The sequence below is a fragment of the Suncus etruscus genome, chromosome 4 (assembly GCF_024139225.1).
Source record: "Suncus etruscus isolate mSunEtr1 chromosome 4, mSunEtr1.pri.cur, whole genome shotgun sequence".
NCBI lineage: Eukaryota > Metazoa > Chordata > Mammalia > Eulipotyphla > Soricidae > Suncus > Suncus etruscus.
Genome location: NC_064851.1, coordinates 160,773,592 through 160,798,917, shown reverse-complemented (window position 1 = coordinate 160,798,917; position 25,326 = coordinate 160,773,592). Strand labels below are relative to the sequence as shown.

Sequence of the window (25,326 nt, the reverse complement as noted above, 5' to 3'; positions counted from 1 at the left end):
TTCTCTTCCATCTCCCTCTCAGATCTCTGCTGGTTTGTGCCATATATGTCTTACCAATTGCTGTGATTATCAATCCTTTTGGGAGAAGATATCGACACTTAGCACTCTAATGATGAAATTTATCATTGACATTTTCTTCGTATTTCAGTGTTTACTGAATAGATCCTGTGTGTTCATTTTTATACTATCTGAAGAGGAGAGTAGGGTCCCCCAAAAATATTCACCTTTCTTTATCAGTTTATAATAAAAAGCTGTGTGAGTGTGCACACGTTTGTGTGTGTGGATGTGTAGTAACCTCATGATTTATGTTCGCCCCACAGAACTTGGAGCCCTCTGAGGGTGAATGGGGACTTTCCAGCATTCCAGACTGCTGCCGGCAATGAAGTTCTGAGTCACGGTCTTTGGGTCGAAGGCGTTGGCAACAATGCTGAACCCCAGCACCGGTCCACATCCTTAAATTTTGCTCTCCACAGGAGGGCCCCAAATGAGTCTGGCCTGAAATCAGAGCTAGTCCTGGAGAAAGATTTCTTTGTTAATGGAAAGAGGAAAAGCAAAAAGGGTTTCCAACAAATTGCAACAGACTTTCCACCATTCTAAAGAACCCACCTTCCTTATCACCCCTGAATCCCATGCTTGCAGTTTCCCCGAAACGGGCCACGTTCACTCCACCGAAAAAATTAAGAAAACCCCTCCAAGAAATAGACCTGGAACAGTGACACTTTCCAAAAGACCTAGTAGACGGAGGATGTCGGAGAGCCAGCCCAGCCCCCCTGTCATCCTAGCCCGAAGGCCTGCATTCCTCATCTGCTACATTTGTGGCCGAGAGTTTGGGTCCCTGTCACTGGCCATCCATGAGCCCCAGTGCTTGGAAAAGTGGCGTATTGAGAACAACAAGCTGCCCAAGCACCTGAGGCGGCCAGAACCTTCCAAACCCCAGCCCTTCAGTGGCAGTGGCGCCTACAGTCTGGAGGAAGCCAACGAGGCTGCCTTCCGGAGTTCCCAGGCTCAGCTGCTGCTCTGTGAATTGTGTGGTCGGACCTTCTCGCCAGATCGTTTTCTTGTCCACCATAGAACCTGCAAGCCCAAGGATGAGGGGTCCAGAACCCCGAATGCCAACCGTGCTTCTGATGCCATTGGCCTCAAGAAAGTACCTAGTGGCATCCCAGCCCGACCACGGACTCTCGTCTGCTACATTTGTGGCAGGGAATTTGGCACCCTGTCTCTTCCCATTCACGAGCCCCAGTGCCTGGAAAAGTGGAAAGCAGAAAATGACCGTCTCCCCAGAGATCTCCGCCAGCCGCTCCCACAGAAACCTCAGTTCCTTCCAACTGGACCGTCTTCCCGAGAGTGGCCAAGTCCAGCTCAGCTGGTGCCCTGTCCAAATTGTAACCGGACATTTACCCCCGACCGTCTTTTGATCCACCAGAGAGGTTGTCAAGCTCAACTTCACAGAACCAAACTTGCGAACTTGACAGGGAGTAGAGAGGGCCTAAAAGAGCCCACTAAATCCAAGCAGCAAAGGAACTCGGTGCCTTCCACAGGGAATAATAAGGTATTTCATACCACATGAGATGTGGTGGAACTGGGTGGAACTGGGATGCTTCCTGCTTCCAAGTGAATGAGAGGCAAACAGGTGTCCCCAGAATGCATATCCTCAGCCCATACTCACTTCTCCCATGCATAATGTCTGCCTCATTGTACCTGTCTACCTGTCCCATATCTCTCCTGGCAAAGCAGAGAGTGACGGAACCCACTGTCATTCCTCAGGGGTTCCCAGTTCTCTACCATCATTCTGCCTAAAGGAGAAGTGGAATTCTTTTCTGATCCTTCATCTTACTAATGTTTGAGGGAGACTGTTCTTTGGAAATGAGTCATTAGTGCTGTGTCTACATGGCAGAGATGTAATTCCCAGTCCAACAGCCATTATTTATTACTGGCATATTTTAGTCATCTACCTTAGGAATTAGTTTCTAGCAATTTGGGTTATACTAAGTTTGTCTTACGAAAATAGAATCTATGTCAAAAACCCCAAATGACTTTAGTAATAATTAAACATTGGATCACTTGCAGAAACAGACTTGTTCTACACACAGAGAATGCTTCCTTTGAACACTTTTAGGTAACTAAGAGGCAGAGAACTATCCCCAGAGGAGACAAAGAAGCAACTAACTGTCTTATCAAGGTTCCAGGAAATGTTGATTCTTTATACTATGTACTCTGTATACTATGCTTCTATTAAATATTAGGCTTGACTCCTATTCTCTTGGGAAGATCTAAATAAGCATAGCCCAGCTGCCCCTAACCTCCATGGTGAAGTGTTGTTGGGATCATATGTGAGAGCTATCAGGAAGTGCCTACCTACAGACAGGGCTCTGTCTATACTTGGTTCTACTTAATTCAGGATGCTAGACCTGCCCAGCTCATACTTTTCAGAATGTCAAATTATGAGAAATAGAAACTAATCCAAGTCCTTTCTTTAGAATTGCTTCTTGAAACATACACACATATGAGGGAATCTTTAAATGGATCATTTTAAGGGGCTGGAGAGCAAGTAAAGGGAATAAGGCACTTTCTTGTATGTGGCTGACCTGAATTTGATCCTTGATACCCTGTATGGTCCCTGGAGCACTGCCAGGAGTGATTCCTGAATGCCAAGCAGGAGTAAGTCCTGAATACTGCTGGCTTTGGCCCAAATGTCCAAATAAATAAATGGCCTGTTTTAGGGGAAACTAAGTTATTGTGTAAGATAAAAATTTGGAAGGAGATATATTTGTGGGAAAACGTTCTTATAATTTTTAATATAATTTCCAATCTTCATGTTGCATTATATGGGCAATGTCTAGGACTTTTAAAAAAATATGTCTAAACTGAAATGGTTATGGAATCACTAGTTTAGAAGATTCCAAGACAATGATTCTAAAACCGACAAGTCAGACAGACTAACAGATGCTGGGCAAGTTTTCCTATGGGCACCGAAGAAAGAACGACTCATTTTATGCTGAGGGAAAACCCAAATTGTTGAGTGTGGCAGGGGCTGCAGGCTGCACTCATAAACATCATCTGTTTTTCCCATCTCCTGGCTGTTGTTTTGCTGTGTGGGGTCTGGATTCTGAGAGCAAGGACATTCAGGGCTCCAGACCATTGAACAGAAACTCTGTCTATGTGCTACTCCCAGGCCTGTCTCCCTATGGATCATGTGCATGGACTGTAACATCCTCATTTCAGATTGTGGAGAGCAGGTTTGGGCCCTGTGCTCCTTGTAACATATGCTTTGGGCTTCCCAAGTGTGGAGCCAAGCAGCTGAGGACAGTCTGTTCCTACTCAGTCACGACTCCTCAGAGAGACTGGCTGGGTCCCTGGCTTCACAATAAGACATCTCCTGACTCACCCAGTCATCTGGAGGAGAGAAGTTAAAAGGACAAGCCATGGCACGTTCATGGAGATCAACAGTGGCTACGTACCCCAGAACTGGGGAACATTGAAGACATGCAGGGGTTCACTCAGGCAGCCGGTTTCCAGACCTGGGAAGGTGCTAGTTGAAAAAATGGCACCGCCCTTCACTCCCAGCTGTCATATGTGCTGGCCCATTTGGGGACCACACACACTTTCCTGGAGGTAGAGAAAGGTCATCCAACAGAGGATGTCTTTGGCTGCCAAATTGAAAGTGAGCTTTGGTGATTGAAAATGGAGACAACTACTAGGTTTCTGAGACTTCAATGATCTTTAGAAGCTGGAACTTGACTCCTCCTGTAGGACAGGGCCATTGCACAGTTCCCAAGCAACAAACCTCTCCTCGGTAGTGTTATTTCCCCCTTCAGATTACAATTTGATGCTGGCTGTTGTTCCTCTCCCCAAGTATATCCCCAGGTAGATAGTGGGGTGAATCATTCATTGTCCCTGAGGAACACCTCCCTGCATGTTTAGATTGAGAATTTCATCTGCCTGTAGCAACCTTACCTTTGGTTGACCAATATACACATTCCATTCACAAATCAAAAGCTCGATTCCTTGTCTATTGGAACAATTTCTCCTCTGCCCCCAGATTCCTCTGTCTGACTGGAGATTGGAATAGGCAGTCTTACCCGTGTTTCTCCTAGGGCTCCATTTGCAGTGAGTCAGGCACGGAGCATATCTTGGAGCCATGAGAATGGTACTTGGGAGACTATAAGTGTTGGGCTGGCAGGGTGAATCAGCTTCCTTTTGAATGTGCCTCCAGCAGAGATGGGCTTTGTTTCTTGATGAAGACACAGACTTGCTACCCTTTTATTACCTCCAAGCCTAGATATCACAGAACTAATTTCTCTCCCACAACCTGGGCAGTGCGCATTTTGCTCAGGGCTGGTCTGCCCCAACCTATTGAATTATCTGGTGGTTTCTGGTCCAGGGCTGACATCTCTCCTGCTGACCTCCTAAGAAAAGGGATGGATACAGAGCACACTGTGAGATGACTCCAATTTCTCAGGTGGGACTCTCTGGAATAGCATTCTTCAATGACATTTGTCACAACTGCAACAGATGTCTTCTATTCTTTGAAAAGTCCAAATGCAAACACAATTTCATATGCTTTTAAAAGAAGAATTAATTCTACATCAGATCCTGGTACTATGGATAGCCAGTGTTTTCCTTTAACACCGTCACATTGCACTTATTTAATAATTTCCTTTGATGTTTATGTAAATGAGCAGTTTCCTAAGGGACCCTGTAGATTGAAATCATAGAGGTCCTTAGTGATCCTTGATTTTCTTTGAATACATTTGAAAATATTTTGCACTTAATATTTGGAATATTTTTTAGAAGTTGATTATTTTTTTCTTTGGTTGTAGGAATTCTTAATCTAAATAGACATAGGCTGACAGTTAAATAAAATCATACATGACAATAAAGCCTTAGTCTAATTATCTTTTTGTTAGAAAATGCTTGTGGTTGTTTTTATAGGATTTTTCTCTTGACATGTGAAACATGGTAAATAATGTCTTTTTGTATATTACAAGCTAGATATTTGTCTTTAGGGCAAACTCCTTTTCCCTAAATGATTCTCTGTAAATACTTAAAAGCTCCTTCTGGCAGTTTAGTTGCTCAGATTTGAGCTGAAGTTTCACCAGATATCTTTCTATCTAGCATCTGGTGCTGCCATCTGGTGTTTTTCAGTAATTTCTTCTACACTACCAAAAATATTAATGCCAAAAAATAATATTAGTGTCTTTCTTCTTGTGTGAATGCCAAATAGATTTGAGAAGTCTCCTAGATAACAGACACTCCAGTCACTTAGGCTATAGTGATCTCTGAAATCTGATATTATTGATGGCTAGCATATTAGAAGATCAGGATGGGTGATAGTAGTTTGAAAATGTTGTTTGTAGTCTATATGTGTATATCCAAGAAGAGTGTAAAATTTCTTAGGAGACAATGAAAAAATACCATTCACTTTTTTTTATTATGATCAGCACTTTATAAATACCATCTCATTTTAATTTTCATATTATTACTATAAGACAGATAATCTTATAGATAATCTGAATAGACACACTTTCGAGGTGAGGAGATTGGGGTTAAGTAAGATATAGATTAGATAATATATCTAATTCAAAAGTTCCATAAATTTCTCCTTGCTCAAAAAAAGAGATACAAAAAGAGAGTTGGGAATGTGGCAATTTGTTTAGGGCCTGGGTTCCATACCTGATGCCACATACCTACCATAAATACAGCTGGATGTGATCCCCACAACAAGTGAACACTGAAAATGAATAAACTGCAAGATGGTGGGTGTAATGCAGAACTAAAAGAGAAAGAACATTTTTTCTATTATTCAACTAATATTCATTGTCAGACATCAGACTAAGTACTAAAATATATAATAAAGAAAATAAGTAAGCTTAGCTCTTGATTTAAAAGAGTTTTAATCTTATGGAGAAAATAATAGGCAATATTTCTAAATGTGAAATTTCAGATTGTGTTACGATGATATCTAATACTCAATATATGTTTGAGAGAAAAATCTTTGAGAGGAAGGGACATTTCAGTTGTGACACAGGATATGAAGTATAAAAACAATAGCCAAAAGTAATGATATGTGTCTGAGGAGACAATGACAGGTAAAGGAAACATTCTGGCCAAAATAACTTGTGAAGCCTTTACCCAAAGGAAGTAAAAAAAGATCTAATGGAGCTAAAATGCCATATGGGTAGAACCAGATGAAGGAGGCCAATACAGAGATGGCAAATACTTTTTCTGCCCCATGGACAGAGCAGCATACATATTTGTCTTATACAGGATCCAAGTAAGCACTGAGGATTACTTACCTCTGTTGAAGGAAAAGATGGAGAAAAAGTGTACAGGCAGAACTTGAAGAAGTGAACTTGCAGAACTTGCTGAGAAGTGAAATGGTGAAGCTGGGGAGAAGAGAGTCAAAGATGACTCTCAGGTTACTTCTTCAAGCATCTATGACAATTGCTCCTTGTTTAACATGAGTAACAGTAGCTGAGTAGGAGTAGGAGTAAGAGTAAGAGAAGGCATTAGGTAATGGTTAAAAGTGTCAGAGTTCATTTTGGGCATATCAACTTCACAATGTTTGTGAGCAATCTAAGTAGGTAGAACAGGCAGAATAGATGAGTCAGGAATGAGAAGACTTGGCTGGAGTATATTTGAGGACCATCACATATCCATTTCATTTGGCTATCCAGATTGAATTAGACAATCTCAGATCATATTTTTTGTAGTGGTGAAGTTACATGTAGTTGTTGGTTTTTTTATTTAATCTTTTTTATTTGGAGTCAAACCTAGTTGGTGGTCAAGGCTCTGAATTATGGCCCACAGATTGCTGTGTTTAGGGTTTAAAAACAATGCAGGATTTAAACAATTGGGATGTCTTCAGTCAAACACTGGGAAAGTACTTTAACTTCTTTAACAAGACTGGAGAGTTTTATTCCATATTTGAATGATAGGATGTATTTTGAGAAAATTAGAGACTTGAATACTTCAAAATACTTTAGTATTTTGAAGACTAGGAGAGAGAAAATAAGTAGAGTAAAACAAAGATGGGATTTCAGAGAGTTTGTTGCTGTTGTTTTGTTCTTATGGTGAAAACATCCATATTTGATTTTGTAATCATTATCAGTAAAGAATAGAAAATAAAAGGAACAGGAGAGGTGATCAAAAAATGTAAAACCTAGAGGTTCCAGCAGTTCTTGGGGTGAGATCCCAGAAAATACGGAAGGAACGAGGGATTGTTAATAGCCAGTTTGACTCTGCTCCAACTCAAGAAGAGGTTAAGCATAGATGAAGGCAAGTTTCTATACAATCTGCTAGCTTTATATATTATACCAGACAAATTAACAAGCCTATTTGCCAACAAAGGAGACAAAGAGAGGAAAAGGTTCATGGTTGAGTTTGTACTTAATACTTTGTCTCCTCAACTCTTGAGTTAAATTGAGATCCTGAAATCTACAGTTCCTGGAACCATATGCTTTTAGGATTTCCAAATAGAAGAATATAACTGGAATTCTAGATGAAGTGGATGAAATGTTGTGAGTGAAATGTTGCCCCGAAAATTACCCTCTGCAGCCCGTGCTCAACTCTTCTGCTCTGCTGACATCATGAAACCCAGCCTTGATCTCATAAACTCCTCCTTGGTGATGCCAGCAACTGGATGGCTCTAAGCAACTGCATCATGGGTTACTTCTTCATCTTTCTTGGTGCCAACCATGCCGGCACATCGGGGCAGCATTCTAGGATCTTACAGCTCTCAGGTGTACAAAGGTCAACTTTAAGGTAACCAGTTATTTCTCTTCTGGACTGTTTACTTTAGAAAACTACCTAAAGGATTCTGTGTGTAAATATTGTGTATCTATATGGGACAAGGGAACCTGTACATTTTAGAACAACACCAATTAAATGGATGTGTAACATCTGAAGAGAAAAATTTGTAGAATAATATTCATCTATATACATTATATTCTGATCATTATTTTAAAGTATCACCCTCAAATTCTATTATCTATCCTATCTGTAAAAAGAGACAATGTAGTAGATCTAAGTTAGTTCTTCAGAGCTCAAAGACCAAACGAAAAATAGCGGATCATTACATTGCTACTAAGAGGCAACTTACTGCTTCTCTAGATAGAAAACTTCTGATTTTTCTCCTCTGTGAGAAGAGAGGATCATCTATTTTAAGTTCAAATGTTATATAGGCATGCAATAAAAACCATAAAGCGCCATCATCTTGAAGAATTCATCTAGCTTAAATGGCTTTCTTATCCTAAAATGAAGTGGATAAGCCTTTTAAATGACTTCCTAAGCCTTCCTCAGCCTATTTCCCAACATCATGCCTTCTGCTCTGCTTACAGCCTTAAAACACAGATGTCCATATTTTCTAGTGAGATTCTTTTTGTTCGTTTGCTTTTTGGGTCACACCCAGCGGCTGCAGCATTCTGGGGTGATTCCTAGCACTTCGCTCAGAAATCGCCCTTTGTAGGCTCAGGTGACCATATGGGATGCTGGATATTGAACTATCATCTGTCCTGCGTTGAGCAAGGCAAATGCCCTACCGCTGTGCTATCTCTCCAGCCCCTAGTGAGAGATTCTAAATCAATCCTGTGTGATGACTGAATGAGAGAAAGTTCTTAGACATCCAGATTACAGTGTCAACAAGTAAAATCTCTTCAAATAGTCTTAGAACTCCACCAAAGAACTTACTAACTGAAGTTACTGAAACAGAAATAACTGTATCATAGCATAATATGAAAGTGAGACATTTAATGACTAGTGGGGGATAATGAAAGAATTTTAGGTCGGATATCCTCTCTTCTGTATGTTGTGTATTATGCAACTCACTCCTGTATTTCTTCTCTGATATTTTTAAATAAAACATCAACGATGTTATCTTACATATTAAAGAATGAAATTCTACATATTGAAGGAGGTCCTAGTGAGTGAAGGGACTCTGTTCCTTCTCACTATTCCTGCTTCACATACCAACACTAATGCCATAATCCCAGTTTTTACAGTTGCCATGCAACTTTCAGATCTCGGGCAAAACAGAATCTTAAAGCAGGCAAGACAAAGTCATTCCTCTGAATGCTCAGGAAAGCAGAGGCAGCAAAGATAAAGACTAGACAAGAACTGGAAGATGAAACATTGTTAGGAGGCAGAGACTTAGTTCAGAAACTAAATCTAGCACTTGTTTTGCGTGTGGCGATGGCTGCAACAGCAATTAAGATCCCTGCATGGCAGCACTGCTAGACATGGTCCCTGAAAACAAAGTCAGGTGGGGCCCCCAAGCACAGAGCCAGGTGTGGCCCTGAAGCTCCAGCAGAGTGGCCCTCTATACCCCCACAAAAATGTTGAAGGTTAGAATGCTTTCTGATACAATCAAGGTTATAACCTTATGAGAAACATTTTTTTGTTGATTTTTCCATGATTTTCCTTTAGTTGTATATAAATAAGACATTAATAGTTAACCAGTGGGGCCGGAGCAGTGGCACAAGTGGTAGGGTATTTGTCTTGCACACAGCTAACCTAGGATGGACCATGGTTCGATCCCCTGCATCCCATATGGTCCCCCAAGCCATGAGCGATTTCTGAGCGCATAGCCAGGAGTAACGCCTGAGCATCACTGGATGTGGCCCAAAAAGAAAAAAACAATAGTTAACCAGTTTCCAAGTTACAGATCGGAGAATATTTACTTTTCTTTGTTCTCCTCTAATCTAAAAGCTGGAGATGTGGGGGAGGGAGAGTGACTTTCACTTCGGAGGATTTTCCTTCATTCCAACCTCATCTTGTTGCTTTCATTTTATTTTGTAACCTAGAAGTCAACCGACCACAAGATTTGGCCAAAGTGAAGAGCATAGGAACCTCTCTGCCCATTTCCTTTGAGGAAGTTATTTTTAGCATAATTAGCATGACTATTTAATAAGGCACCTCAACCTGTACCCTTAAAATTTTTTTTAATAATCTATTTTATCTTAAATTTTTATTGTAGTTTTGGTAATGTGGTCACAAGTGTTAACATTTATGGTTTTGAGATACAAAATTAGTATGTCTGTATCACTACCAAAGTACCCAAGACTCACCAATGTTTTTGTTATTTTTTTATATACATATATTTTGTAATGGTCCCAACATTGTTGTTTGATTCTGTTTTATTTAATATTATTTTCTACTTGCAGTATTGCTACCCTATATCTACCACCACAGTGCAATATTGTTAAGCTATTAGAAAAAAAGGTAGTTCTAACTCAATATGCGAAAAAAAAAACAATGAATCTTCAGCCAAAATAATAATATCCCAGGACTGAAGAGAATGTACAGTGCATAAGGCACATGTCTGACCTTGGTTTGACCCTGAAACCACAGATGGTACCCTGAGTACTACCAGGAATGATCAGAAGTAGGAATAAACCCTTAGACAGCCAGATATGACTCTAAAAAGAAACCAGCTGGGGGACTCAGAGACAGGATAAGGCACATACTTTGCATAGGTTTGATTCCTAACACTGCTGGAACTATTTTGACGCAATGATCTCTATTACCATACACTTCCCTACTCCAAAACCTCCTTTATGACCTAAACGTCTTTTTAAATTTCTTTAATTTTTTTTTTAAATTTAAACCTTGGGAGATTTAATTCTTTGAACCAAAGAACCAACTCTAGGAGATCTCAACTAATGTGCTAATTCTTGAGATTGGGAAAATCTCATGTATGCTATTGACAAGTTGATGCCATCTTCCTCAGAAATGGGATTTTAAGGTAAATAGCATTTCTCAAAAGTTGAGTAGGAGGAGATGAGCTAAAACAGGCTGGTCCCCAGCACAAGCTCCAGTGCTTTCAAGGTAGCCTTCAACAGTTTCAGAATGTGCCTGCAATGTGCTGAATGCTAAGTAACATCTAAAAATAGAATTAACAGTCTTCAGAACATTTGAACTGGCCTGCTTCTTGGTAGAAATGACTAGGGGCCTCTGAGATGAGAGCTAGAGTCAGACGAAAGTTTAAGGGATACCCTGGGAGAGAGACTGTCAGAATAGCCTGGCTATGAAGAGGAGAGCTAAGTGGATACAAAAGAGATTTATGATGAGTCTATTGTTTTATATGGAGTGGGAAATAATCTAATAGAATCTTAAGATGGACAGAAGGACATATGGCCTCCCCAACCAACCATGTCCCATCTAGGAATGGAGTATATCCCTGCAGTGTAGAGGATAGGCTCCTATTTGGAAGTGCTATCGGCTACCATGGTTTTGTTCTGCATCTTGAGCCTTGTATCATTTCAGAGTCTTAATCACAACCATATGACTGAGTGTGACATCATGGTAGGACACTTTATTTTTTATAAATCTTTAAACACCATGATTACAAATATGATTATAGTTGTATGATTACAGTCATGTAAAGAACACCCCCGTTCACCAGTGCAACATTCCCACCACCAATTTCCAAGATCTCCCTCCTCCCCTCCCCCCAACACCTGTACTTGAGACAGGCTTTCTACTTCCCTCATTCATTCACATTGTTATGATAGTTTTCAGTGTAGTCATCTCTCCAACTGCACTCATCACTCTATGTGATGAGCTTCATGTCATGGGCTGCACATACCAGCCCTTATCTCTCTGGTCTCTGAGATACTGTTAAAAATGTCTTTCATTTTTCTTAAAACCCATAGATGAGCGAAACCATTCTGCGTCTTTCTCTTTCCCTCTGACTTACTTCACTCAGCATAATAGATTCCATGTACATCCATGTATAGAAAAATTTCATGACTTCATCTCTCCTGACAGATGCATAGTATTCCATTGTGTATATGTACCACAGTTTCTTTAGCCACTCATCTGTTGAAGGGCATCTTGGTTGTTTCCAGAGTCTGGCTATTGTAAAAAGCACTGCAATTAATATAGGTGTAAGGAAGAGATTTTTGTATTGTATTTTTGTGTTTCTCAGGTATATTCCTAGGAGTGGTATAGCTGGATCATATGGAAGCTCAATTTCCAGTTTGTGAAGGAATCTCCATATCGCTTTCCATAAAGGTTGTACTAGACGGCATTCCCACCAGCAGTGAAAAAGAGTTTCTTTCTCTCCACATCCCCGCCAGCACTGCTTGTTTTCCTTTTTTGTGATGTGTGCCAATCTCAGTGGCATGAGGTGGTACCTCATAGTAGTTTTGATTTGCATCTCCCTGACAATTAGTGATGTTGAGCATCTTTTCATGTGCCTTTTGGCCATTTGCCTTTCTTCTTTTTCAAAGTGTCTGTTCATTACTTCTCCCCATTTTTTGATGAGGTTAGATGTTTTTTTCTTGTATAGTTCTGTCAGTACCTTGTAAATTTTGGATATTAGTCCTTTATTTGATGAGTATTGGGTGAATAATTTCTCCCACTCAGTGGGTGGCCTTTGTATTCTGGGCACTATCTCCTTTGAGATGCAGAAGCTTCTCAGCTTAATATAGTCCCATCTATTTATCTCTGCTTCCACTTGTTTGGAGAGTGCTGTCCCCTCCTTAAAGATGCCTTTAGTCTAGATGTCCTGGAGTGTTTCACCTACATGTTGTTCTATATACCTTATAGTTTTAGATCTGATATCAAGGTCTTTAATCCATTTGGATATTACCTTTATACATGGTATTATCTGAGGGTCTGAGTTTGCTTTTTTGCAAGTGGCTAACCAGTTGTGCCAACACCACTTGTTGAATAGGCTTTCCTTGCTCCATTTAGGATTTCTTGCTTTTTTATCAAAAACTAGGTGGTTATATGTCTGAGGAACATTCTCTGAGTACTCAAGCCTATTCCACTGATCTGAGGGTCTGTATTTAGTCCAATACCATGCTGTTTTGATAACTACTGCTTTGTAATACAGCTTAAAATTGGGGAAAGTAATGCCTCCCATATTCCTTTTCCCAAGGAGAGCTTTAGCTATTCGAGGTTGTTTATTGCTCCAAATGAATTTCAGAAGTGTTTGATCCACTTCTTTGAAGAATGTCATGGGTATTTTTAGAGGTATTGCGCTAATCTGTACAATGCTTTTGGAAGTATTGCCATTTTAATGATGTTGATCCTGCCAATTCATGAGCAGGGTATGTGTTTTCATTTCCACGTGTCCTCTCTTATTTCTTGGAGCAGTGTTTTATAGATTTTTTTGTATAGATCCTTCACATCTTTAGTCAGGTTGACTCCAAGATATTTGAGTTTGTGTGGCACTAACGTGAATGGGATTGTTCTCTTAATGTCCATTTCTTCCCTTTCATTATTGGTGTATAAAAAGGCCATTGATTTTTGTGTGTTAATTTTGTAGCCTGCCACTTTGCTATATGAATCTATTATTTCTAGAAGCTTTTTGGTAGAGTCTTTAGGGTTTTCTAAGTAGAATATCATGTCATCTGCAAACAGTGAGAGCTTGACTTCTTCCTTTCCTATCTGGATTCCCTTGATATCTTTTTCTTGCCTAATCGCTATAGCAAGTACTTCCAGTACTATGTTGAATAGGAGTGACGAGAGAGGGCAGCCTTGTCTTGTACCAGAATTTAGAGGGAAGGCTTTTAGTTTTTCTCCATTGGGGATAATATTTGCCACTGGCTTGTGGTAGATGGCCTTAAGGGACACTTTTTTCTAATGCAAAGTTCCTCATGGTTCATACCATATGTGATTAAACCACTTTGTGCTTTCATTTCCCTTTATGTCTTAAGTGAATGAATGTGCACACAATTTCACCAACAAACAGCACACATGGCTGTTATGATGCAGGAAAAGTTAGTTTGCAATCACAATACAAAAGATCATTGAGCTTCTGCCTTTTTTATAATGTTTCTAAGTCATGGGTAAAAATTGTTGCTTGGAGGAATGTTTCAGGGATTTCATCTGCATACGTATTTGGTAATAAATAAATGCATCTTTTACATTTTGATATGCCTATTTTGGCATGGTCTCACTAAAATGACCAGCTTCTAAAGAACAGGCCAATTGCTTCAATGACAGCAAATAAATCCTGCTAACTACTGCCTTCCAAGGGGTGGGCTTGGCAGTGGTCTCTGCTCTGTAGTGGTAGAAATGTGTTCTTCTATTTTCTCCTCTTCTCTGTTCTCCCACCCTCACTTTACCTTCCTTTTCCCTTCCTTCTATCTACCTCTCCCTATCTCCTCTCCCCTTTCCCCTTCCCTGTCCCTTTCATTTTGGCTGAAGCAAGCAGCAGATCCAGGATCAAAGGTGGTTGGTTCGAATCCCAGTGTCCCATATGGCACCCCCATATAGTGCCTGCCAGGAGCTATTTCTGAGCAGACAGCCAGGAGTAGCCCCTGAGCACCACTGGGTGTGACCCAAAAACCAAAAAAAAAAAAAAAAAGAATTAAAAAAAAATCCTCATTTTTAAACTGTCAAATACCTAAGGATAGGAGAATAGAGTCAGATTTGGGCCAAAGAGGGAAGGAAACAAGATCTGAGAAAAAGGTCCTAGCCTTTGACTTCATTCTCCATGTCTGTCTTGTGTTCTTATGTTCAGGTGTCAGTCTTGTGTTCTCAATCTCCTACCTTTGATTACTCTTTTTGTTTTGTTTTGAGGCCACACCCATTGGGGTTCAGGGGTTACTCCTACACTCAGGAATTACTCCTCAATGTGCTCATGGAACCATGTGGGATTGGGGGATCAAACCCAGTTCAGATGCAATGCAAACTCTTTACCTGCTGTACTATTGTTCAGGCCATTGATCTCTTTTCACGAGAGGCTTTAAAGTTCTATTAAAGGTATCTTATAGAAAGGTGTTTTCATTTTCAATTGCTGAAACTACTCAGTTTGCTAGAGTCCTGTCACCTCATCAGTCCAGTTTTATCAATTCAACAAATTCATTTCAACTGTCACTTCTTTGTATTATCAAAACTCTTTTCTCCCTACTTTTGGCTCCAGGAAGTATGTATCCCTACCTAGCAAGGCAATTACAAATCTCACTTTCATTAATTGGCCAGATAGGGAAGATTTTATTTGTAGGGAAAAATAAGAAATGTGGTCTCCTTGTCCTCCAGCATAGGAAAGTTGCAGTGTTCAATGGAATACTTGTTTCTGAAGGATGCAGTTGGGTTAAGGCAGAGAGGAAGAAATACTGGTCTCTGGCTGAGGTGGAGTTTGCATTTGCAAGTCCCATAAGACTCAAGTTTGATGTGACTTGAAGACTTGTTTCTTGGTGCTAAGGTTGACCATTGGTGGAATCAGTATGAACTGATTGAGATTGACTTTATTCTGCAACTAAGAGAACGACAGAGATTCTTAATGTCTTGTTAGACTACCTTTGCACAAGTTATAGAGGGGAGGGTTCATTTGGTTGGGATGCTAAAATTAATGGTGATTTGTCAGTCCAAACACAAAGGCAACATAGGTCTGAGAAACTGGTTCAGTTCATCCAAAAAAGGTTGAGGTGGCTAATATCATGTTTATTAGTTACTTCTTGGGTGAATATATTCATTTCAGAGAAATTAACATACACAAAATGTAAGCACATGGAAAAGCTATACTAGATTATCTTCAGGTGGAAACAGACACACGCTAAATTCTATCTCAGCTCATTTTTCATAACATTTCTTATCTTTTAAAAGTAATGGGATGAGAAAGACAGAGAGAAAGAGAGAGAGTTCAGAAGGTAAGGTGCTGGCTTTGCATGTAGCCAACCCTTGTTAAAATTCCTGGCACTCTATAGGGGCCTCAATCACCACCAGGAGTGGTCCCTGAGTGCAGAGCCAGGAGTAAACCCTGAACTCTGCCAGGTGTGTCTTCCAAACCAATAAAAAGAAATTAAATAAAAAATTAAAAGTAATGGAGCATAATTCTAGAGCTTTAAATAACGTTGAATCATAAATAAGCATTTAACATTGTGTATTTCCATATTAACACTAAAATAAAATAGTATTATTCAGATAATGTTTATAATCCTATAAATATTTTCATTTTGCGCAGTGTTTTTATGCAAAGCTGTATTTATTTTTAATATTCCAATTTGAGGGCCCATTCTGCAGTACTTAGTGCTTACTCCTAGCTAAGCTGGAAAGCCTTTGGGGATGCTATGTGGATCTAACCCAGGTATGCTGCATGCAAGGCAAGTGCCCTACCTGCTGTACTATCATTTCAGCCCCAGTTACTATGACTAGCTAGTTAGTAAAATGGCCATCATTCAGTTTTTGTTATAAAAGTAATCTGGAATATATACAAAGTCTTGAATGTCACTTTTAAAAAGTAGAATAATATAGATAACATGGTTACAATTGTGTTAATATTTGTAGTATTGATCGATGTACACAACTCCTGCATCAGTTATATAAGGAATTTTCAGAAAGTAATTTGGCCTCCACTAAGTTTATTCCTTCATGAGTGAGTTATTACCTAATCCCTGCATACATTTTTATTCTGGAATTGATATGATTTTATTATTTTATTTTTGTAAAAGTGACACAAATTTATTATAAAGCCATTAATATAAACTATAAAAATTTGCATTAAAAGTGTCCCTTCATTTGCCCTAATTAAAAAACATCCCCATCTTCTCTCTATGACACAAGTATATAAAAATATATAGAAAAAAATTTTTCCTAGTGAGATCATCACATACAAGTTAACATTAATAGAGATGTTATATTTGATTCTACTTGTACTTGACAAAAAGAAGCCAAAGTGAAAATGATAAAATATTATTATTTGTCAAAGTGTTTTCTTTCTTATTCCCTTTTCTCAGAATAATTTCTCTTGCCACTTTGCCTTAGTTCCATATTTGCCAGTCTTTTAATCATACTTTAACTATTTCTGAGACATTTTGAATGTTTGTGGTTTCATTTCTTGATTACTTATAGCTTATGAGTCGATGTTTGGCAAAGAAGTTTGGAGGCAGAGTATGACTGCATAATTGACTAAACAGAAAAATTTTCTAGTGTAAAGGAAGAGCTATTTATACTTTATCACAGGGGTCCTCAAACTTTTTAAACAGGGGGCCAGTTCACTGTCCCTCAGACCATTGGAGGGTCTGACTAGGGTAAAAACAAAACTTATGAACGAATTCTTATGCACACTGCATATATCTTATTTTGCAATGAAGAAACAAAACAAATACAAATACAATATGTGGCCCGCGGGCCATAGTTTGAGGACTACTGCTTTATCAAGACAGCAGGTATAATAGGAGTTATTCTAGTCAAAGCAGGACCTTGACTATTAATATCATCCTGATGCCAGAGGTTGGTGTATTTCATAAGTCTTACAGGCTTCAAGTTAATCCCCTTGAAGCATTTAAATGATGCCAAATGTAAATGGTGCTCTTACACAAAGAAGCATCTATTGAAAGAAAAGTTGACTCTGGCTCAAGATCCAATAGCTCTCTTCCTGGCATTAATGGATGAGTTTTAGGGAAACCCTAAGTACCATTTGAAATCATAGCCATAATTCTGTAAATACTTGCAACTTTTTTTGGACAATGACCAATACTACACCACATCATTCAGTTTTCAAAAGGTATTATTGCCCCATACGTATTACTGATTTCTATTTCACAAGTAACTAAAAAAGTTAAAAAAAGTACTACTTAGATCATGTCTACTAGCAGACAATTTGTGCTATTACACGCTTGTGTAGGTTTAATGATATAATAAATGGCCAAAGGCTTAGAACCACTGCTGCTTTTTGAACAACTACTCAAATATCTTCCTTTTTTGTTTTCATTGATCTTTCATTAAGATTAAAGTAATAATATTTATTTTTTCAGAGAGAGATAGTACAATGGGTAGGGTACTTGCCTTGCACATGGCTAATCCTGATTTGATCCTCAACATCCCATATGGTCCTCAGAGCCACCAGTAATGATTCCTGAGCACAGAGCCAGAAGTAAACCCTGGACATCACTGGGTGTGGCCCCTAAAACTATATATATATATATATATATATATATATATATATATATATATATATTCTTTCAGTCAATTAACCTGTAAGCTTTTTAGCTATTAAGTTGTGTATTTTACTACAGTACCTTTAGTTTGTATGTGCTAACAGGGAGGTTAAACAATAAAAATTATTACATTAATCTTAATGACAAAAATGGAAGATTTTACTAGTAGATATTACTAGTAGTTGTTCAAAAAGCAGCAGTAATTATCTGCTTTTGGTCATTTATTATATTATTATATTATTAACACCACACTAGAGTGGAAGTATTAATAGCACAAAATTGTCTTGGGAAGTCTCTAGAATTACGCATCTAGATTTCTGCAACTATGTCATTTCTTTTCTAGCAACATGTTTCAAGTTCCTCAACTTAATCCACTTATTTTATTACTTCTTATTATTTTGCCCTGATTTTAATGATGCCAGTACAATGATCAATTTTGAATTGCAAAATTGAACACTTGCATGACAGGCCGTGCTGTACTGATTAGGGAAAAAGTCATTACATTTCCATTTTCCTCTGTCCTGCATGATCCTGCCTAAAAAAAAAACCATAAAGTGTCACTGATGGAGAAAATAAGCTAACACAGAAAAACTAAAAAGTTATGTGTAGAAAATAAAATGATAATTCTTGTAGTGGCCAAAAAATGATTGAAAACATATGAAAGCTAGTAGATTTACTTGAAAAAAAAATCCACCTCTATAAAATCTTTCCCTGGTGTCTCTCCTCTGTCAATGCCAGTCTAACCAGACACCCAGCAAAATAAAAGAGCATAAACAAAAATTTGATAAGCCCTAATAATTCTGTATATGTTTTTATGGAGGTGGAATATTTAGTTGCCCCCACATCATCCAAATAGTTGACATCTAAAAACAGCACTTAAGACGATTCAGTTTAACTTGTAAAATTAAACTTTGCCCTCATGTTAAAAAGTAATGTCTCACTCCTAAATATTATCTGAAAAGTTGACAGGAAAAATGTTGGAATCTTTTGCTCTGCAGAAACTGTAGACTTAACGGACCCTAGTCTACACCCTCCTCTGATTACATTTCCCTGCAGCTGACCATGCCTGGCGGGGCTCCACTTAAACAGACCCTGTGGGCAATTTCACTCCGCCACAACTGGGTTGGTCTGTGTGTCATATCAGTATGGGAGCCAACAGGCCTTCTGCCTTGTCCATCAGACTTCAGGCCTTGTTTTTCTGTTTCTCAGTGCCCTGCCCCAAATGGCCACTTTCATCTGCAAACACTGGAGAAAGGTACTGAAGAGGGAAAAACACAACCATGGGGAGTGATGGCAAGAGCCATGAGTTGGAAATGGTCCCACTTTCTTTGGGAGTTTCAGAGTGGTAATCATGAAATGAAAATAATAAAACATTTTCTCATCTTCATTAAGACTACGAGTGGGGTGCTTTTATTTTTTCTTGAGCTCTGTCTGGGTTGCCTTGCAGTTCTTAGAACAAAGGTTTAGAGTAAGATATGCAAAAACTAAGACTTTGGAAGCTGCGGCAGGTTCAACTACAGTTCAACCACAAGTGCAGAGCAAGGGGCAAACTTTGGAAAATACAATATAGAACATCTTAGACTTTTTATGGTATTAATTTTCTTCCACATCTCTTTCAGTTTCTTTGTTCGTGTCTTTTGGCCCCTGTGTCTGGCTGTTTTCTTCTCATTTTTCCTTCCAAAGGAAACCTTCTGAGAATGTGACATGAATGTCTTTAGTTATGGCCCATGCCATTTATTTTGCTTATATGCTTTGTTAAAAACTGGGTTTGACTCATTTTTTCCATATGGAATTTTTAATAAAGTCATTATTACCAAAGTAAAAAAAATAACTTCTTATTTTTAACTAAAAAGTCTGCATCTAATTAATCTCTCAAGTAAATAAACATGTAAAAACTAGAAACTTTGAAATATCTAAAAAACCATTACTTGTACATTATCTCTTTTCTTACAGTCTTACCTTTTTAAAGTCAATTTTAAAGTTATTAGACATTGCTTTATGGTCAATAACAAAGGAAAAAAGTTGTTTTGTAATTTTTATTCATGTAGTCGGTTGGCATAATTCCATAAACTAATATAATAAAATATGCTGTTTCAAATCATCGGCTCTTATAACACAACAATAGAGCATCCAGGATATAACTCCCATTGAAAGTTTGCTTTTTCTGTAGTCATTGTAAATTTCTTATCTAAATTTTGTTATTTCTTCTGAATCCTATTTTGTCCTGAACTCTCCTGCAGGAAAGAGTTAAGATAAATACAGTCTAAGTTAAATACAGTCTGATTCTAACATACACACATTTTGCCATGTTACATTTTGAAGACCATTTTGTTAATGTTTTATTTTATTTATTTATTTTTGTTTTTGCTTTTTGGGCTACACCCGGTGATGCTGGGGGGTTACTCTTGGCTATGTGCTCAAAAATCGCTCCTGGCTTGGGGACCATATGGAACACCGGGGAATCTAACTGCAGTCCTTCCTAGGCTAGCACTTTTTGCCACTGCTCCAGCCCCTTATTAATGATTTTTTGGGGTTTTTAATATCTTTATTTAAACACCTTGATTACAAATATGATTGTAGTTGGGTTTTAGTCTTACAACCTTATTAATGTTTTAATGCTACCTAATAGCAAATTTCTCATAGCAAATATTTTCCACTACCAGATGAGTATTGATTTTATATTGGTTTCTATAGTTGACATAAATATAATTAACTTTTTAAACCTTAACTTTATTTAATACATCTTTTTTTTATTTCAGCCAACAATGATTAGGCGTCCACCAACAGTTGTTTGCTATATTTGTGGTCGTGAATATGGAACAAAATCTATTGCCATACATGAGCCACAATGTCTTAAAAAGTGGCATAATGAAAACAATTTGCTGCCTAAAGATCTAAGGAGACCAGAACCTAAAAAACCAGAAATCAGAATTATTAATGGTAAGTGTTATAGGAAGAGAAGGATTGAGTATAAATAAGGTGGCTTTTTGCTACAAAATTATGAGAATTATGAGGAAGAAACAATATTTAGTACCATTTACAATCTTGACTACAGTAAACTAGAAGATTATTCTAGATTACCATTTCAAAGTGTTGTTTTCAGGTGATAGTATGTCTTGGCAAAATTACAAGGAGAAGTTTCTATAATTTCTATTTATGCAAAAGTTACCTTTGTATGTATTATCAAGCACAATGTTTAACAAATACGAAGCTTAAGAAGCTTGAGGACAACTAGAATCATTTTTGAATATGAATGTCTTAATGTTTGTAGAGCAGAGATACCAAACTCATGGAGTCTATAGTTAGAATACAGAATTGAAAACTAGTCCATATGTGGAGAAGAGAGTGAGAACATGGCAAACCCATGAATATCAGCTATTTTGAAATAAACTGGTACTGCCTGGATAGAGCTGGTGTTATGAAAAAAAGTTAGCTCTGTTGCTATGGTTGTATCTTTCAGTAATGGTTGCTATGGTTATACCCTTCAATAATGCAAAGGAAACAAAAGCTATTCATCTATATGAAATGTCCAGGTTTTATACATTTTGAAATTAATATTTCAAGCACTACAAACCAGATGAAAGTAATACTCCATAAATGACCAAAGGAGGACTAATAAAAGAATCTTCAGAGTATGAGAATAAAGCTGGGAGCCCGAGTGATAGCACAGTGGTAGGGCATTTGCCTTGCAAGCGGCCTATTCAGGATGGACCTGGGTTCAATCCCCAGCATCCCATATGGTCCCCCAAGCCAGGAGCAATTTCTGAGCGAAGAGCCAGAAGTAATCCCTGGGCATCACTGGGTGTGGCCCAAAAACCAAAAACCAAAAAAAAAAAAAAAAAAAAGGAGAAAGAGAATAAATCATTTAGGGACTAGCAAACTCATCTCAGACTTGCTCACCCCACTCCTGTCGCATTCTCAGTTAATTCACTGTTCCCCCTCAAAGGGAAAACATTTGTTTTCTTTGTTTCTGGTTTGGGGCCACACCTGGCACTGCTTAATGATTTCTCCTTACTCCCTCAGGAATCATTCCTGGTGGGCTCAGGAGAACAAATGAGGTACCAGGAGTTGAACTTGGGCTGGTTGTGCATGAGAAGCACCCTACCAATTGTACTATTGCTCCTGCCCCAAGGAAAATGGTTCTGTTTCTAAGTCTAGGGTGGTGAGTTCATAGATTTCTCTGATTTATTTTGAATAGCCAGAGGCTACTTTGGAGCTCATTTCATATCAAATAGTACAAAGCACACATTTTTTCAGAGAAGATCCAAAGAGAGTTGAATAACAAGTCACAGAGTAGAATCTAAGTGAAAAAGTTGAAGCTGTAGCAAAGAAACCTATTCACAATGGGAGACAGGTAGGAGCAAAACTCAGAGTGCTAACATCTGTCTATTGAAATGAGAGCATTTACTCACAGAGCTAGTTTGACTAATTGAGGCTCTCTTGAGTAATTCTCATTTGGTATCAAAAATGGTACCTGCTGGGTCTGTATTTCGCTAAGCATCATTCTCACAAATCTAAAAATGATGAGATATATAACTGGTTTGAAAACTTTGATGGGCTTATGATTCTGCTATTTCCCTGATATTAAAGCAATAGGTTTTAAATCACTGTCCTTCAATGTCATTTTTGGCCTTACTGTATTTTTTTTATTTCTGAAGTAGTCCTTTTCTCTCTGAACAAAAAATATTCTCATTCCCATATCTACAGCAGTCAGAGCTCTAAGCAAAAACTTCCATAATTATGAGGTATATTATCTTTTGAGAGAGAATCACTGAAATCTCTGGAATCACTGAGTCATGATTCCACGAATAGGAGAAAGTTGGTATTCTTTTTTTTCAACAGTTTTTTTAAACAAGAACAAAACTCAAAATATCACATTTATAACCTGCATAGAAAATAATAATTGCTATAGCTAATGGAGAAATGTTGGTTGTTCTGGAATTTAATCTTCTGTTGAGCAGAAAAAACGTAGGTGTAGGGATGTTACAGAATTTAAGGTTTTCTAGTTTGTTATGTGAACTCTTAGACAAAAATGATATAGAACTATATAGGTTTTAATGAAGAAATGTATTCTGTAAAAATTATTTTTTTAAGTTTGTAATGTAATTTTGAGTGTCTGGTAAAAATTTGCGAGACTTAACTTTTGGGTGATTCTGGGACCTAGTCAATTTAATGTACTAACGTTATTCTATTTAAATAGGGCTTATTAAAGCTAAACCCCATAAGTTTTCTAAAATAAAGCCATATGCCTTTTTTCCTATGCTTTGCCAGTGAAAATTATACATCTTTCAGCTGTCTTTGTTGTTTTCTTAAAAACACTTCTTTCTCATCAGATTAACTATTGCAAGCATTCTTTACTTTAATTACTTTTAAAGAATCTTCCAGTTTATGGTCATAAAGAGACAAAAATTTTCAGAGTATAATTCACCCTAAATTCACTTTTCACTGTCCATTTGGGCTTCTAAAAACATTCCACTGAAGGATTGCGGAAGAGGAAAATACAAATATATATTCTTTTCCCTTTGTAAGCTTATATTTAGAGTCAACTGAAAGAAAGCCAAAAGTTATATTTGCAAGATAACGTGTAAGCAAAGATGTTAATAATTAGAGAAGTATGCATATCATAACACATAAAACACAATGTATTTCCCCTTTTAAAATTCAAAGAGTGAAAAGCCTGGGTTTCATAGCTAACTTTGCTCAACCCTTGAAAAAGAGAAGGGCACTCTCCTTTTTTCTTTTGGCAAAAAAATACGATTTGTTTAAAAGTCTCAGTCAACAGGTATTTCCTGAAAATATTTTCCATAAAAAGTATTTGAGATTATAGTTCTCCAAATGAAAACTGATCCAATTTTACCATTTTCTTTTCTTTTTCTTTCTTTTTTTTTTTTCTCTTCAACTTGCCAGCGAAAGGGTTCTATGATCTTGAAGCCTTAAATGAAGCAGCTTGGACAACAGCCCAGAGCCAGTTGGTTCCCTGTAATAATTGTGGGCGCACCTTCCTGCCAGACAGACTTATTGTTCACCAAAGATCCTGTAAACCAAAAGTCGCCAAGTAAAGCTCTTTCAACAACTGTGTTAGAGGAATTAGAGTCTTTTGAAAAAGATGGGGGGTGATGAGTTGACTGGAACAAAGTTGGTTGAACTGGGAAAGCCAATTTAAGGTTATGACTGAACTGGGACCACTGACTAGGTGATGGGTAAATGCATAGTGTTGAGTTCCTATGAGTTGCATGCATGTGTGTATACCCGACGTGTGCAGGGGAGAATGACAAGGAGGGCTAGCTCTGTAGTTACAAGGAAATGTAAAAAATGTCGCCTCTTTTCTTCCAGTCCATTTTCTTGTACATAATGTGGAGACACATTTTGGACAGCTTTGTGAACAGGGGTTTAAGGTAGCAACTTCAGGCAGAAAATCTGGCTCTTTTCCCACCTCTGTGTTTTCTGAAATATGAGCTACTCTTCTGTTGCCTCTGTTCAAGGAAATGTTTGGGGACTCTTCTTTTCTCTGTAAAATCGTTACATGAGCGACTTTCCAAAGATAAAGCTGAGAATTGAACGAACTAAAACTATGTTGAACACCTTTGCCCTTCCTAGTTGTGAGACATACAACCACCACGAAACAGTCGCAGAACCCCAGTCAGCCACGTCTGTCAGGAGACTGAAGGGCCATTCACAGCAGCCCCTGGTGGGGAGAGTGGAGGATATGGGAGGTAGGATGGGAGCGGTTGTGGGAGGACAACTCGGTGGTGGGAATTCCCCTGATTCAATGTAAATATGTACCTGGAATATTACTGTGAACGATATGTAAGCCACTATAATTAAAATAAAAATTATATTTAAAAAAATAATTAAAAAAAAGTGGAGTTAGCTCCTGTTTTCTATGGAGAGTTTCTAGGGAGAGTTCCCCTACACCCAAGTCTCAGGGACTGAAAGATGTCCTATTGTTGAGGTCTGAAAGTCTACAGGAAGTTCTGTGCTCCCCACCCCTGGCCCGGGCACTGTTTATTGGGCTGTGATTGGGTCTGAATTTCAGCAGCCTTAACTGTGTATTTATAGAGGTGGGGCTTTTTGGGGAAGGGGCCAGCTCCAGGGAGGTGCTCTGCCCAGGAAACTCAGCTCCCCTGGGCAGTATGGCTTTGCCGGAACTCCCTGCAGTTTTGCTTGAGATCTTTGTTCATTTTCTGGCTGCCTTTCAGGGCCAATCTGGATCCACTGGGTTCCTGCAAGCCTTGCCTTCGTGACCTTACACAGCACCTTAAGCTCTAAGTTAAATAAGCATGTTTTGTTCACTTAATATTTCAGTTAGGCATGTTAAAAAAGCGTTATGTTAGTGTAATTGCACAAATCTTTTGGTTTTCCCTGCCTGTTCCCAAGGAAACAAAAAATATATATATACATATATATATTTAAAGTCTTTTGATAATAGCCA

General features: G+C 38.3%; 1 protein-coding gene across 1 annotated transcript; it reads left to right on the top strand.

Annotated features, from left to right (window-relative positions):
• The first annotated feature begins 510 nt into the window (after nt 1-510).
• On the top strand, nt 511-24,058 carry LOC126006068 (zinc finger protein 474-like). The gene is made up of 3 exons (XM_049771400.1): nt 511-1,552; nt 20,654-20,834; nt 23,802-24,058. Exons 1-3 carry the CDS (start codon nt 536-538, stop codon nt 23,951-23,953), a joined length of 1,350 nt encoding a protein of 449 aa, XP_049627357.1. The 5' UTR covers nt 511-535; the 3' UTR covers nt 23,954-24,058.
• The last annotated feature ends 1,268 nt before the right edge of the window (nt 24,059-25,326 follow it).

Bases quoted from the DNA above. Each gene is read 5' to 3' on its own strand.
- LOC126006068 (XM_049771400.1), top strand. From the start codon at position 536: ATGGAAAGAGGAAAAGCAAAAAGGGTTTCCAACAAATTGCAACAGACT. The intron at 1,553-20,653 runs GTATTTCATACC...TTTTTATTTCAG, and splicing joins CTTCCACAGGGAATAATAAG to CCAACAATGATTAGGCGTCC. The intron at 20,835-23,801 runs GTAAGTGTTATA...TCAACTTGCCAG, and splicing joins AGAAATCAGAATTATTAATG to CGAAAGGGTTCTATGATCTT.